General features: G+C 39.6%; 1 protein-coding gene across 4 annotated transcripts in view; it reads left to right on the plus strand.

Annotated features, from left to right (window-relative positions):
* The window catches only part of thsd7ba (thrombospondin, type I, domain containing 7Ba), a 1,047,195-nt gene that overhangs the window by 98,747 nt on the left and 932,480 nt on the right, over positions 1–15,968 (plus strand). For all 4 annotated transcript variants that reach the window (XM_072258592.1, XM_072258590.1, XM_072258595.1 and 1 more), the window contains one exon: positions 5,711–5,885. In XM_072258592.1, coding sequence (XP_072114693.1) covers positions 5,744–5,885 — 142 coding nt within the window. In that variant the 5' untranslated portion in view covers positions 5,711–5,743. The remainder of the gene's footprint in view (positions 1–5,710; positions 5,886–15,968) is intronic.

Here is a 15,968-nt window from a genome sequence, read left to right on the forward strand (position 1 = left end):
TGCTGGAATTTCAAGCCACACACATAAAAATTGTTGGTGAATGCAGCAGGCCAGCCAGCATCTATTGGAAGAGGTACAGTCGATGTTTCGGCTGAGACCTTTTGTCATGACCAACTGAAAGAAGAGATAGTAAGAGATATGAAAGTGGGAGGGGGAGGGGGAGATCCAAAATGATAGGAGAAGGCAGGAGAGGGAGGGATGGAGCCAAGAGCTGGACAGTTGATTGGCAAAAAGGATATGAGAGGATCATGGGACTTCCTCCTTTCATCTAATGCAATATCACATGATAAAAGAAAGAAAACGGAAGTGCGGAGTAGTTCATTAAGTTCACTTTCTCCACAGGTACTGGTACACCACACCCTTTAGCAGAAATTGCTTTGACTTATGGAAGTTTCATATAAAAGTGGTTCTGCTGATTCCCTTGTCTCCAAATGTAGTTGGGCAAAGATCAAAAATAAGAATTCTTTTTCTTCTTTTCCAATGCTTTCTATTGATTTCTATATTGAAGAATACAGAGTCCAAGAGAATACATGTTATAAAACAAAAGAAAAAATATAATAATACCAGATACAGTATATTGAATCACATTCACAAACTCCTTACTCCATATTCATATCAATTAGGTTAATTTGTGTATTAGAATATAAACAATTTTATTAAAAAACAGATCTACACCCACTACCAAAGTCGAAGCTGTTTGGGAAAAAAAGAAAAAAAACTTATCGGATAATAAAATATACTATTAACCAACTTCTGTACTTGAACAAGAAGTCAAAGATTATGAAAATAATTTAAAAACGGCCCCCACAGATTTTGGAAACCTTGGTTAGATTCAGAAATTGAACAACGGATCTTTTCTAAATTTCGGCATGCCATAACATCCCGTAACTACTGAGCATGATTAGACGGAACAGCATCCCTCCATTTAAACAAAAGCGCCCTCCTAGCCATAAGAGAGATTAAAGCCAGAATGTGCAGATCAGATGTCTTCAAAATGATATCTTTCCTTTCAACAATACCAAATAGGGTAGTCAAAGGATTAGGCTTAAAATTTACTTTAAAGAGTACTGAAAAAGTTTGGAATACTTCCTTCCAATATTTTCCAAGACTTGGGCACGTCCAAAACATATGAATAAGTGAAGCTTCTCCATTGTTACACCTATCACAGCAGAGAGATATATCCCTATAAAAACGAGATAACTTATCCTTGGTGATATAAGTCCTATGAACCACTTTAAATTGTAGGAGGGAATGATGAGCACAAAACAATGAAGTATTAACCAATTTAAAAATCTCATTCCAAGTTTCTTCAGAAATTGAGGTCTGTAAATCTTGTTCCCAAAGATTTTTAATTTTGTCTAAAGAATCATTTCTCATTCCCAACAACATATCATAAATATTGGACATTGAACCATTATAGAATGATTTCATATGAAGAATTTCATCTAATACTTTCTTATCAGGACTAATAGGAAATGTAAATAACTGAGATTGTAGAAAATCTCTAATTTGTAAGTACCGAAAAAAATGGGTTTTTGGTAAACTATATTCAGTTAACAATTGTTCAAAAAAAGAAAGACTTCCTCCCACAAACAGATCCCGGAAAATGTAATGCCTAATCTTTCCCATTCTTAAAAACTACTTCAGTCATAGAAGGCTTAAAAAATAATTTAAATATATGGGACTAGAAAGGGGGAATCTCAATAAACCAAAGTGTTTTCTAAATTGTATTCAAATCCTCAAAGTATGTTTGACTACCACATTTTCAGTTGTCGAGGACGTTTATTTTTCCATATGTAGGAGGCTAAAATAGAGTCCTGCAAGTCAAAAAAGGATTTAGGGATAAAAACGGGTAACGCCTGAAAGAGGTATATAAATTTAGGTAAAATGTTCATTTTAATAGAATTAATTCCACCAATCAATGATAACGAAAGGGGTGACCAATTTGATAATAAGTAAGTATTGACTAATATAGACCTTCTTTTCAGTTCTGGGTTGACTTTGTTTTCTTTAGATGTCTTTTTCATGACCTAGCAGCATTCTGTTTGTTCTAAAGCTTTTGATCATTCCAGTGCATGCCATGCTTTTTAACCCTTTATTAATCCCATTTTGATTCTGATATTTTATTGCTTGTTTTTCTTCCTTCCTTGTAGGATAAATATAGCATTTACATTTCCTTGGAGATTATACCACTATTTGCAAATGCTTCCTTGTTTTGCATATGTATCCACTAAATCTGATTTTATAATTCAAGTGTAATAGTTTGCTTACATTTGCATTAGTTAACCTTCCTGCAAGAAAGTCACATTCAATTCCTTGCTTATTCCTGTCTTATCTCTCTGGAGAATTTAAAGTCGGTGTTCTTGGTTCATTGAACCATTCAGTTCCTTGTACTGGATTCATCACAAGCACTTTTAAAGAGTGTGTCTTAAGGAATTTATAAATATATAATAACCAGAATCTTGGTCATCAGCAGACCTATTAGAATCTGAAAAGTAGAAAAAAAAAACTAAATACTTTCTTTACTACAAATGAAAATTTGTTTTTCTAGTGTCTTCTAGTTTTAATTTAATTCAAATTGTTTTGATTGAAATCAAATATTAGAAGTAGATGTTACACTTCTTTAATTAGTGCATTTTGATAAGGCTTTGACCTCTAATCTATCAAAATAGATTAGACAATGTATTTAATCTGATATTATTTGGGATTAGTCATTGGCATGTTGCTATTACAGTGTCAGTGATTGGTGATTGGAGTTCAGTTCCTGCTGTTCTCTGTAAGGAGTTTGTGCATTCTCCCTGTGACCGTCTGGGTTTTCTCCTATATTTTAAAAGCTTATGGGTTAGGGTTAGTAAGTTGTGTGCATGCTATATTGGCGCTGAAAGTGTGTCAACACTTGTGTTGCCTCCAGAATGTCCTTGATGCAAACGACACACTTCGCTGTATGTTTCGGTGTTTCAAATTACAAGTGACAAACACAGCTAATCTGGTTATCTTTAGTAGGCCTCCTGGTCAGTCCCATATTTCCATTTAAGATCAGTGGATTTTACAAGCTTCCTGTCACCTTCTAGCTTCTGTCACTATTTTGAGTCTCCCCTCCTCCATCTGTGTGGCACCCCTTCTCATCTCAGTACACCTATCACTTGCTAGCTCTTTTCCCATCACCTGATGAAGGACTTGTACCTGAAGCAATGATTATCCATTTCCCTTCACAAATGCTGTCTGACCTGCAATGTTCCTCCAATACCCTCGTGTGTTGCTGCCTATCCTGCATTATGCTTAATACAGAAGTTAAAAAAAATATTCCCTGAATAAATGCTGGGAAAAGATAGCAAAATCCATTTCTGCTGTTGGGCTCTATGTAAAATCCTGTAGTAGTGTGCATTGAAACACCTGTTGCCGATGAATGGTGATTTCTAACTTTGACCAGCCATATATAGAGGTCCTTGACTTGAAGAAATACTCACAATTCTCTTTGGAACAGCTAGCATTTACCAACTGAATCAGGGTCAATGATGGAATTGCTGACAGATCAGAGTAATCTGTCTCTTCGATTAGTCAAAATGCAAGCACAAAGGCCATGATTCAAGGAAATCTATAATGCAGGAGAGTCTTGAGAACCGTAGTCAAGTTCTGATGAGTCTCCCCAGGCATGCGACACTTACCACACACTAGTCTCAAATTATTCAGGTACTCTATCAAAAGAATTTACTTTTTGAAAGAGATTTATAATTGAGAAAATCATTTCTAATTGTCTCTATCTTGGGAGCTTGATCCAAAGATTGACAACTGGGTCAATGCAGATGAAGGCATTGGCAGTGGTTGAACCATCATGGTCAATATCATGTAGTTGAATTAAGATTCTAACAACAATAATAATAATATTATGTCTGAACAATTCTCCCACGTAGGAATGTAACAAGATTTTATGCCATTGTTTTTCATTGTGCAATCTCTCTGCTTGATCATTTATCTGTCACGGTCCGGATCGGAGTCCCTTTAAATTTACCTTGTTTATGTTACGATCCAGACCGTTGATTCCCTGTTTTCTCATGTCCCTTGACTTTGGTGATTAGAGGCAATTAATGCTCAGCTGAACCAATAGTTTATAGTCTCTGGCTTTCAGTTATTCGGCGCGGGAGCTTCTGCAAAGTCATCTAAGGTACGGTGTGCCGATGTCATCTGGCCGGAGCAAGCCTACTCTCTGCCAAAGCGAGTGTTGGTAATTCGCCTTTTCCTCACTGGAGCAACTCTATTCAGTTACCTCGCCAAACGAGCCTGCAAAGTTTCCTCACCGAGGTGGGTCCGTCAGTTAACCCGCCGGAGGGAATCAAGAACCGCTGTCTACTGTTCCCGGGCCGAGTTGAGAGCTCGCCACTACCCGGAGGCTCCCAGTCAAGTCCTGGCTCTGGCAGCATTCTAGCATCAAGTCAAGTCCCATCCCTGGCGGCATTCTAGCACCGAGTCAAGTCCTGGCCCTGGTGGCATTCAAGCACCGAGTCAAGTCCCTTCCCTGGTGGCATTCTAGCACCAAGTCAAGTCCTGGCCCTGGCGACATTCTAGCACCAAGTCAAATCCTGGCCCTGGCGGCATTCTAGCACCAAGTCAAGTCCTGGACCTTGCGGCATTCTAGCACCAAGTCAAGTCCTGGCCCTGGCAGCATTCTAGCACCAAGTCAAGTCCTGTCCCTTGCGGCATTCTAGCACCAAGTCAAGTCCTTTCCCTGGCGGCATTCAAGCACCAGGTCATCCTGGCCCTGGCGGCTTCCTAGTTGTGAGTCAAGTCCTTGGCCTGGCGGTCTGTGATTCCTGTCCTACCCTCTTGTCTGAATCTCTTCTCTGCCCCTCTCGCCTCTAGCCCTCATCTGCAGTCCCTGCCTGCACTTCGGTCTAGTTTCATCGCCGGAGCTAGATAGGTACTTTCCGGTGTTCATTCGTGTTGGTCTTGTCTTGTCTGGTCCTCGCCTCTGTGGGGTAAGTCAGGCCGTCTTGCCGTTACCCCACGGAGGGTCATGAGTTCTGGCCCTATGTCCTGTACCCACGGAGGGGTCCCAGCTCTCTGTTCTGTGTGTGAGTCCCGGCCCTATGTCCTGTACCCATGGAGGGGTCCCGACTCTGTTTTCTGTGTATGTATCCATGGTTCCATGTACCTGCTCTCCCGAGACCGAGGCTCTGTGTTCCCATGTTCCTCCTCCCCCTAGCCCATGTCGTGTCCATGCCTGGTTCTGGGGTCCGAGCCTGAGACAAGACCCAGGTACTGGGTCTTTGCCCAGTCTCGGGCTCGGAGTCCATACCCTAGCCTCTTCATGTCTCCTCTAGTTCTGGGAGCCGATTCCGAGTCCTAGCCCAGACCCTTGGTCCCAATCTAGTCGTAGTCCTCAGTCCTTGTCCAGTTCGTTACTCCTGCTCCTGCCTAGCTCTCCTGATATCGAACAATAAACTAAATTTAATTAACCTCACAAGATGTGTCTTGCATTTGGGTCCACCCTTGCTCCCATTGTGACGTTATCAGGATATCAGGTTTGAAATTGGAAATCCAGAATTCTTTGAGAAGTGACTGGAGATTGGATGTCTACATAATTAATTTTGGGCAATATTGGATGATTACTTTCTTCTTTAAAGAGGGTTTCTTTGTAAACAAGAAAACATTGGAAGCTGGATAAAAGGTGAATATGCAAAAGTTGCTAATCTCTTAATGATTTCTTCCTCAGAAACTGCAGTGTTAAACTGAAATTCTCTGGACTATGAGACTGAGAGATGAATCTGCCCTGCTGCGATGCACATGGCAGCGAATGAGAAAACCTATGATGCTTTGGATCTTCTTTTTTCTACAAACAGCAGCTATTCTTGAAGCATCTAAAGAAGCACAGTACATCTGGAGATCAGGTAAAGCTTCAAAATATTCATCTCTTCCTCAGTGCAATGGTTGCATCATGACTTCACTTGCACAGTTACAATTCTATAATTCAGGCAATTTGTTTACACTGTACTGTTATACCATAGATTGAATTAGGATGAACTGTCTCCAATAGAAGTTACATTTACCCCACATTTGCAATAAGTAAGTCTTGTGAATAATTACATTTTTAATCACATGCTGTTTAATCAAATAAGTTATCTCTTTTCATTATTTATGTCAAAATGAGTGGGTGGTAAAGAACGTACAACTTACATCTCATGCAATACAGTATGCCTATATTGACACTGCTGCCTATGCAAAATGGCATGAATTGTGATCCATACTATCACTGCTTTCTGTCCCATACAGTTACTTTTATAATAAATTTCATATCTTAACCACCTCCTCCTGTTATCGCAAATTTGTCACTGGATTTGTCTTTACCCTGCTTATCACTGGTAATATGATTATCCTTTAATTTACATTATTCTTTTCACATGTATAAAATGTCCAAAAGCATGTCTAGAGAATTTATTACTGGATTGTAACTAGCTAAGAAAAAAACTGAAAAGTTGGGATAGGTGATTGAAAGCTTGGTTAAAAATGCAAGTGATTTTAAATAGACTCTTATAAGCAAGTTGAGAAGTGTCAGAGAGACATTTTTTGGAGTGGTTCTCAAATGAGACCCAGAAAACTCCAATTTAGCGTCAAAGGGAAGCATTATATAGAAACAGTCGCTTTCACCCTCTGAGTCTGCTCTGATCATGCCCCATTTCTCATCAGTCCTGTATTAATCCCATTTTTAATTCTCCCTACAGTCTAATCAATTTGCCTCAGACTTGTCCCCCTCACCGCCACAACAGAAGCAACAGACTGTGTCCAATTAACTTAATCTGAATTCCACTTTCATACGTGGGATATAGGGAAAAAAAAGCAAATTGTTGGCAGCTGTTTCAAGGTTAGAAATGGGGTTTGTGAGAGATGTTGCTAAAGGAGCTTAGTTGAAAACCAGTAGTTTAGAATTCTTCCTCAACTCAACAGATATTTTAACTGTGCCTGAGGACTATTAGACATGGATATGTAAATGTGATTATAAACAAATTAATAAGATATGTAATGACAGAGCAACTATAGCAAGCTCTAGAAATTCTGTGAAAGAAAAGGTTGAAATGACTAAGTGATAATGAAAATTCCCAAAAATGAAAGAGCCATCAGAGAAGTAGCTTTAAATGAACAGAGCTGTGGAAACCAGAAGTATTTCTCCAATGTTCTGACAGTTTTGTGGTTTATCTAAAAAAAAGTATCAGTGAAATTGCACATTTCATTTATTTTTGTAAAACGTCATGAATATTGTATGAGGAATAAACTTAAATGTTTGTCCCTATTGACCACTGGTTGTGATTTATAATTTTACTGACCTGAGGGATACTTGCTTATTGCTGGAGGAAAAATAGTATTGCTTATAACCACTAATTTAAAACATCTATTGTAGATTTTCACTTAAGAAAATATTTTCACACTATATCATTCAATTACCTTGCAATCTGCCAAGGTAACCAATAAAACCACTCCCATCACCACAAGTGATGTGAAGATTTCTTGTTAAAGAGAAGCATGCATTACACCACAGTTCAAGTGTACAAAGCTGTGCCTAAAGTTATGTGAAATTATCATTAACCTGAAATGAACAGAAGGATTGGCCATTGAGTCATCAAATGAGATATGCCATGGATATTCTGCAGAAAACTTGCTGGATGAAGAATTATGGATTAATGAATATGTATTAACGGACAGAATAGAGCTATGAATATGCTTTTATCATGAAAGCTTACTCTCAATTTTAATGATAGAGTAATGGTCAGATAATTTGCTTCTTAAGTGAATTTTCCATCAAAGCTGGCAGGAACAATGATCATTCATTATCCATTTTTACATTATCTCTTCATTGCATGCAGGAAACTTTTCTTGAAAAATCCAGTCGAGAATTTATGACTCCCACACAATTTCTCAGCTGTGAAACTAAAAAGAAAAATCTAGCATTCGAGTCTTCTGCTGATTCACTGAGAAGATGCATAGGGAAATCTGCCTCCTCAACCTTTGGCAGATCACAAATAGCCTTTTGAATGCTGAGAAATAGCTGTAAGGATGAAATGATCGATATTTTTGTTAATTCATGATTATTTTAAAGCTTACAAGTTGTAGTTTTTAAGATGTACTGTGTGTGAATCACTTTCATTTTTTTCTGTATTTTTTAATGTGTCTAAGTGATGGCTTCAGTGCTAAAGTAGATTAGCTCTCTTTGTCCCGTGTACTGTACATCAAAACGTAGTGAAATGCGTCATCTTGCAGGACCAATGCAATCTGAAGATTATGCTGGAGCAGCCAGCAAGTGTGGCAATGTTTCTGGCACCAACGTACCATGCCCACAACTAACTGTAAGTCTTTGGAATGTGGGAGAAAACTGGAGCAGTTGGTCACGGGAAGAATTTATAAAATCCATACAAACAGGAGTGGAATTAAACCTGAGTTGCTGGAACTGTGGAGTGTAATGCTAACAATTATGCTAGCATACCACCCTATTCAAATATACTTCACACTCAGCATTTAGCAAACAGGGGGTGTGCCTTACTACTTCTATGTACAGGGTTTGCTCTTGTTCTACCACACCAATCCATTTCTCTTCAGAGGAGCCTCCTTAGCAGATTCTCCTAAGATATTCCTGCCAATTGGTCAACACAAGGTAGGTGTGAATGCAATAGGCAGGCGGATCAATCAGCATGGATGATTTGCTGTGGCCAGGAGACCCTGGGCCGATCTTGGTGAGCAGTGATTTTCTTTTGTTGTTCTTCATAACATGACAGATGTGAAATGCACACAGTTTCCTCAAGTGTCACTCGACAAGATCATTTTTACTGATACTGGTGCACTTTTAAACAAACTCAAAAACAGTAATCACAAAGGAATAGCAAGGAAATACACTTAGTGGACCCCTTATTAGGTACAGAAGGCGAACACAGTGTGGTGTTCTGCTGCTGGAGCCCTTGCATTTCAAGGTTCCACATGTTTTGCATTCAGAAATACTCTCCTGCACACCACTGTCGTAACCAGTCTGGCTATTCTCCTCTGACCTCTCACATTAGCAAGGCATTTGCACCCACAGAGCTGCCACTCACTGGATGCTCTAGAGACCCCTGTGGAGGAAAATCCTAATAGATCAGCAGTTTCTGAGATACTCAAGCCACGTGGCCACTAAGTGAATTTCTTTGCTATTCCATGGTCAAAGTTACTTAGATCACATTTCTTCCCCATTCTGATGTTTGATCTAACAGCAACTAAACCTCTTGACCTTGTCGGCATGCTTTAATTGCTTCCACTTGATTGGCTGATAAGATATTTGCATTGACATACAGCTGCATCTTATAAAGTGTCCCCGGGTGTATATGTTTAGCATTTTTGATAGTTGATATTTTGGCTTGATGTATAGCTGTAAATTGTAATTAAAAATAATTAAGTCTATATTTTAAAGAGCTGAGAGTTCAGAAATTAGCTGGAACGAATTGCTGAAGTTAGGACATGATAAAACTTTGCTTGTGCAAATTTTAAAACCAGACTTCCTTTGTGTTTGGTACTTCTGCTTTGTTCTTAGCAGTGTAATAATAATTGCTGCTCCAGTTGCTGTTGATGTGATAAAAAGATTGATTAATTTGACTTGAAAGGGCATTTGTTCATAGACTCTGGATCTTAGCACCAAAGAGGAGGAATCAAAAATCCTAGAAGTGTTATGAAACTTTGTGTGTGTTTACATTCAGCAGCTGGTGAAATGACTACTTAGCAAGCTTTTTAAGATGCTTGCAGCGCAAACAAATATTTATTTTTCCACATTCCTTGAAAGTGGAATTGCCTTTATTACTTATGGATCCAAGAGATTTATAGAATCAAAATCTTTGTTTTCAAAGCATAAGATAGCAAATCAGTAATTGCCTTCTGGAACTTTACTGTTGGCAGCCTGCGTCTCTTCTATTTCGCGCATGTCTGCCCTCACCCTATCCACCCACTACCCCACCAGAGACAGGGTCCCTGCCTCTTGTGCTCACCTACAACACCACCAGCCTTCACATCCAGCATGTAATACTACATAACTTCCATCATCTCCAACAGGATCCCAACACCAAGCACATCTTTCCCTTCCCTCCCCCCCACTACTTCCTGCTTTCCACAGGGATCACTCCCTTTGTGACTGCCATTTATCCCTCCCCACTGACCTCTCTCTTGGCACTTAACCTTGAAAGTGGAACAAGTGCTACACCTCCCCCTACACCTCCGCCCTCACTACCAGTCAGGACCCCAAACAGTCTTTCTAGGTGAGGCGACACTTCACCTGTGAGTCCGTTGAGGTTACTTACCGTATATAGAGCTCCTGGTGTAGCCTCCCATATATCGGAGAGACCCGACGTAGATTGCGAGACAGCTTCGCTGAGCACATAATGCTCCATCCGCCAGAAAAATTGGGATGTCCTGGTGGCCATTCATTTTAATTCTACTTCTCATTCCCATTGCAACATGCCAGTCCATGGCCTGCTCTACTGTTGTGATGAGGCCACACTCAGGTTGGAGCAGCATCGCTTTATATTTCGTCTGGGTAGTCTCCAAGCTGGTGGCATGAACATGGACTTCTCGAACTTCTAGTCATTTCTCCCCCCTCCCCACCACCTTCCCCTTCATCACTCCCCATTCCATTTCCCCCTCTCATCTGTCTTCTGTCATGTACCATTCAGCTGGGTCTTCCAATATAAAGAAACAAACTAAAACGAATTCAGAGTGGATCACATTATTAATGCATTACTTGCAAGGGGAAGTATACTTCCAGCCAAATTTCATCTGGAAATAGAGCTCTGATCTTCTGATTCAACCTAAGTACCTTTATACTTTTGTGACAAAGAACAGTGATTAGATTGCTCTATTCCATAACATTACAGTCCACCATTATCTTCATCCTTATCTCGTTCTCACATTTGATCTTTAGAAGTTCCACCCTTCTCCCCTGTTATCAAAACTTCTGCATTGGCCATAAAAAAATTGCCAGCCATCAAAGAAAATAGTTTATTCCCAAACACTCTTGTAAGTTTTCTCATTCAAACCAGCAAAGCATCTTAGGGTTTCATAGGCCCCATTTCATTACATTATATTTTATAAAGTTTACAAATTCACAGATATTTCAGGATTATAGATATATTTCCACATCTCCTATCAAATTCCTCCTTCTCCAGCCCTTTATCTCTTTCACCAATCAACTTCCCAGCTCTTTACTTCACCCCTCCCCGTCCATATCACTGACTACCTTGTACTTCTTCCTTCCTTCCCCCCACCTTCTTACTCTGACTTGGCTGAACTCCTCCAGCATTTTGTGTGTGCTACTTCACAATCTGTTACGTTTCCTCTTTCTCTGATAGTATTTCAGTCTCCCCAATTGTCCCTTCATTTTTAGTTTGGTATCTTAGCATATTTATCCTGTGCCTGCATAAGTGTCCTTATTCCAACATAGAGACCTTAATTGTGGTTCTCAAAATGGTTGGAGCGAGCTAGAGGCACGGTCGAAGCGAAGTCAGGTTGTGTGAAGTGGAGAAAAACCAGAGCGGAGGAGATTTGGAACCCGTCCACCTAAATCGAGAGTGACCATTTGCCTCGCTGTATGATGAACTGAGGCTGAGGGCCTGCTCCAAGCTCGGTGATTATGGACTCACTTTAGTTCAGAATGCTGTTGCTTGCTTTTACTGTTTGCAGAATTTGTGTTTCATTATCTCTCTGTCTGCACATTGAGTACTTGTTAATCTTTTTTTTAATGAGTTCTTTCAGGTTTCTTGTCTTGTGGCTGCCCTGTAAGGAGATGAATCTTGAGGTTGTATAATTTATCCATACTTTGATAATAAATATACTTTAAGCTCTGAACTTTGATTAATGACCTTGGGAAGAAATCTGCATGCCTTAATGTTGTCCCTTACATCATGTTTACTCAAGCTAATTTACATTACTCATAAACATCCTCTGAGCTGGTTTAATTGTTATACTAAACCTCTGCAACCATGCACAGTTAAACAAACACCCAATGAACAACTTCTCATCAAGATTTCAATATAGCAAAGAAACATCCAGCCCAGTTGATGCAGTACAGGCTAATCAGGAAAATGCAAAAAACAGGGGAGCTTTGCGATAGTTTACACCAACACACCAAATAAGAGCTGGAGTAGGCTGCTCAGTTCCTCAAGCCTCCCCTACTTTTCAGTTTGATCATGGTTGATTTATGCTGATCTTGAATCTTTTGTATCAGTCCCCCATAACCCTCAATTCTTCAAGCTTTCAAATGCTGCACTACACCATAAGTATATAAATGATCTGACGGCTCCCATTCTAAGTGGCAGGGAATTCCATATAGCACCCTCACACCATAGGCTCGTGATGAATTATCTATTACTGTGAATTCAAGCTAACTTGGATAACTCTACAATGCATGGGGATAACAATGAAAAGGTCATTTCTAATAAATAGACATGTCTAGGACAAATATAATTAGGGTAAAAACAAACATTAAAGTTTGAATGTTCCTTCCACGTGAAAATGGAGGTAGTTTCTGTGTGAACACTGACACACCCGTGCAAATTTACCCTTTGCTGGGAAACAATAATTTAACAGACCAGTATAAACTTAGATCAAATATGTATTGACAAAATATCTCAAACTATAACAAACACAATAATATTATACAATGAAAAATAAAGGAAAAGCTCATCATAATTATAAATAATAGTCTATATTGTGCATGTAATTGTTGGAGTTTATTTTTGCTTCTCTTCGTTTACTCACAACATTGAAACGATTTTGTGCTAATGAACCTGTCCTAGGAAGCAAATATTCATGCAACTTCCAAGAATATACTGTCCAACCTTCATCAGCGTTGTGTGCTAACTAGCTAAATAAAGTTTTTCTCTATATTCTATGTGAGGTCTTTGTCTGCATGAGGATTTCCCAACATTAGTATCTGTCCTTCCAAATGGGTTCTGTGAGAGTTTCGCTATGTTCCTCTCTGACGTTCATTATCCTTTTCTATTCTCATTCTTTCTTCTTCTTTGATCCCACACCCTGTCTAGAAAATAGCTTTCTTCAATCTTTTCCTGTGCTGGGTCTCGGTGGAAAAAAATGTTAACAGAACAAGTTCTTTTGGCTAATTCAACAAGCCCAACAATCAACTGAATCTTAATTTTAAACAGTAGAAATGAAATCCTCAATTCTATAATGTAATTAAAGGAACACATTGCATCTTGAGAAAACCTGCAGAAAATAAAGTACCCAACAGCATAACTGAATTAATAAAATAATACATGGTTTTAAACACTATTCTTTTGTCTGTGAATCCACCATAGTTGGATACCTCTTAACATCTTCCCTGTTAAGTTCCTTTAGGATGACGTGTTTGACCAATAATTCTTTCAAACTCAGCAGAAAGCAAAGCAAACCTGTCTAGCCTGTTTTGATTAGACCACCGTACTATCCCAGGAATTAGTATAATGAATCTCCTTATGACTTCTTCCCTATATCCTTTTTAGGTAAATGAATCAAATAGAACAGGGCAAGATCTTGCTAACAATCTGTACAACTCAACAAAACTTCTTAATTGTTAAACAGCAACCCCATTGCCATAAACGTCAATATATAATTTGTCTACATCATTGTCCTATGGTAGTCCTGCCTGCTTACTGTGATTCAGGCACCAGAGCATTTAGATCCCTCTGAACTGGACAGCACAGCAGCGTAGTGGTTAGCACAGTGCTTTACAGCATCAGTGACCCACATTTCTATGTTTTCCTGTGACTGCTTCGGTTTTCTCTAGGTGTTCCGGTTTCCTCCCACAGACAAAGAGTTAACGGTTGGTAGTCTTTGCAAATTATCCTGTGAATAGGCTAGGTTTAAATCGGTGGTTGCTGGGCAGCAGAAGTGCCAATTCTACGCTGTATCCCAATAAATCAGTACATCAGTCACTGAAAGCAAGCATGCAGGTACAGCAGGTAGTGAAGAAAGCTAATGGCATGCTGGCCTTCATAACAAGGGGAGTTGAGTATAGGAGCAAAGAGGTCCTTCTGCAGCTGTACAGGGCCCTGGTGAGACCACACCTGGAGTATTGTGTGCAGTTTTGGTCTCCAAATTTGAGGAAGGACATTCTTGCTATTGAGGGAGTGCAGCGTAGGTTCACAAAGTTAATTCCCGGGATGGCGGGACTGTCATATGTTGAAAGATTGGAGCGACTGGGCTTACATACACTAGAATTTAGAAGGATGAGAGGGGATCTGATTGAAACATATAAGATTATTAAGGGATTGGACACGCTGGAGGCAGGAAGCATGTTCCCGCTGATGGGTGAGTTCAGAACCAGAGGCAACAGTTTAAGAATTAAGGGTAGGCCATTTAGAATGGAGTTGAGGAAAAACTTTTTCACCCAGAGAGTGGTGGATATGTGGAATGCTCTGCCCCAGAAGGCAGTGGAGGCCAATTCTCTGGATGCTTTCAAGAAAGAGATGGATAGAGCTCTTAAAGATAGCAGAATCAAATGTTATGGGGATAAGGCAGGAACTGGATACTGATTGTGGATGATCAGCCATGATCACAGTGAATGGCGGTGCTGGCTGGAAGGGCCGAATGGCCTACTCCTACACCTATTGTCTATTGTCTATTGTCTAAATAACTAGCTTCAATCTGTTGCGGTCTCTCCATTTAGAAAATAATCTGCCTTAACGTTCCCCTTAGTGAAGTGTATGACCTCGTACTTCACCACATTAAACTCCACCTTCCAGATAGTCATCCATTCACTCAGTCCATCTGCTGTTTCTCCTATTGTACCTTCAACGAGTGATTGCCTGTAGTAGTTGTACTTCCAGCCAACACCTCCAATTTTGTTCTCATTACCCTAGACAGGTCTAAAGCCATTGGGAGGTTGGACCTAATAGAAATAGCACTTGTGTTTGGGAAAGAGTGGCTCTGGGCTGTGTCAACATTCCACACCCTGTAAAGTCTTGTGCTATCGCACCAACTACATGCAGGAATCCTCCTGATAAATCAATACTCCTATATGTTGAACACCATTTAGAAGAAGCAACAAGGGCAGCAAAGTCACAGCACATACTGGACTTCAATACCCATCATCATCTATGAAACTGTAAAACAAGCTGACAGACAAATAAACCAGTCAAGATGTTTCTGCAGCAGGTAGTGAGAATTCAACGCAAAGGCAAGACATTATTTGAATTTATTCTTGTAAATCATGTATTCAAAGTTCAAAGTAACTTTATTATCAAAGTAAAAATACGTCAGCATATACAACCCTGAGATACATGTTCTTGTGGGCATGCTCAATAAATCCATAATAGAATCAATGAAAGACCGCACTAGCTTGGGTGTCCAATCAATGTGCAAACAATATTGCAGACGCACCTGCCAGGAAGTACAGTGATGTACATAAGAATGGCCAAGCAAGCGTACTATCCCCACTAATAATCAATTAAACTTTAATGAGGTTATTCACCTAGTCACCAGAGCTCAAAATTAGTGGTGTGAATAAATGAATTTGAGTCAGGTTGTGTTATTTGGGGACTAAATTAAAATAAATCTGAAATGAAAATCTTGCATAATGAAACTATAGGGATGTTGCAAAGGTCCATCTCGTTGTCCACTGTAGCTCAGGAAAGGAATACAGTCAATCTTATGTTAATGCAACTGACTCTGAATTGCTCTCTGAACTGGCCCAGCAGGTCACTCAGCGTGAAGGCAATGGTGGTCTAACCGCAACTGTCATCCTGTGAATGAATAAGCGAAATTACAAATGGTCATGGGCGATGTGCAGACATAGTAGGCTAATAATACTAATCAGACTGCCTTCTGAAAAATAGAATTTAGTCCTTTTGTGACTCTTCAAGGAACCATCCATAGATGTGATAACTCAGAATCAGGTTTATTGTTATCGACATTTGGTGTGACATTTGTTACTTTGTGACAGCAGTCCAGTGCAAGAAATAAACATTATAATA

This window comes from Mobula birostris, chromosome 5 (assembly GCF_030028105.1).
Source record: "Mobula birostris isolate sMobBir1 chromosome 5, sMobBir1.hap1, whole genome shotgun sequence".
Lineage (NCBI taxonomy): Eukaryota > Metazoa > Chordata > Chondrichthyes > Myliobatiformes > Myliobatidae > Mobula > Mobula birostris.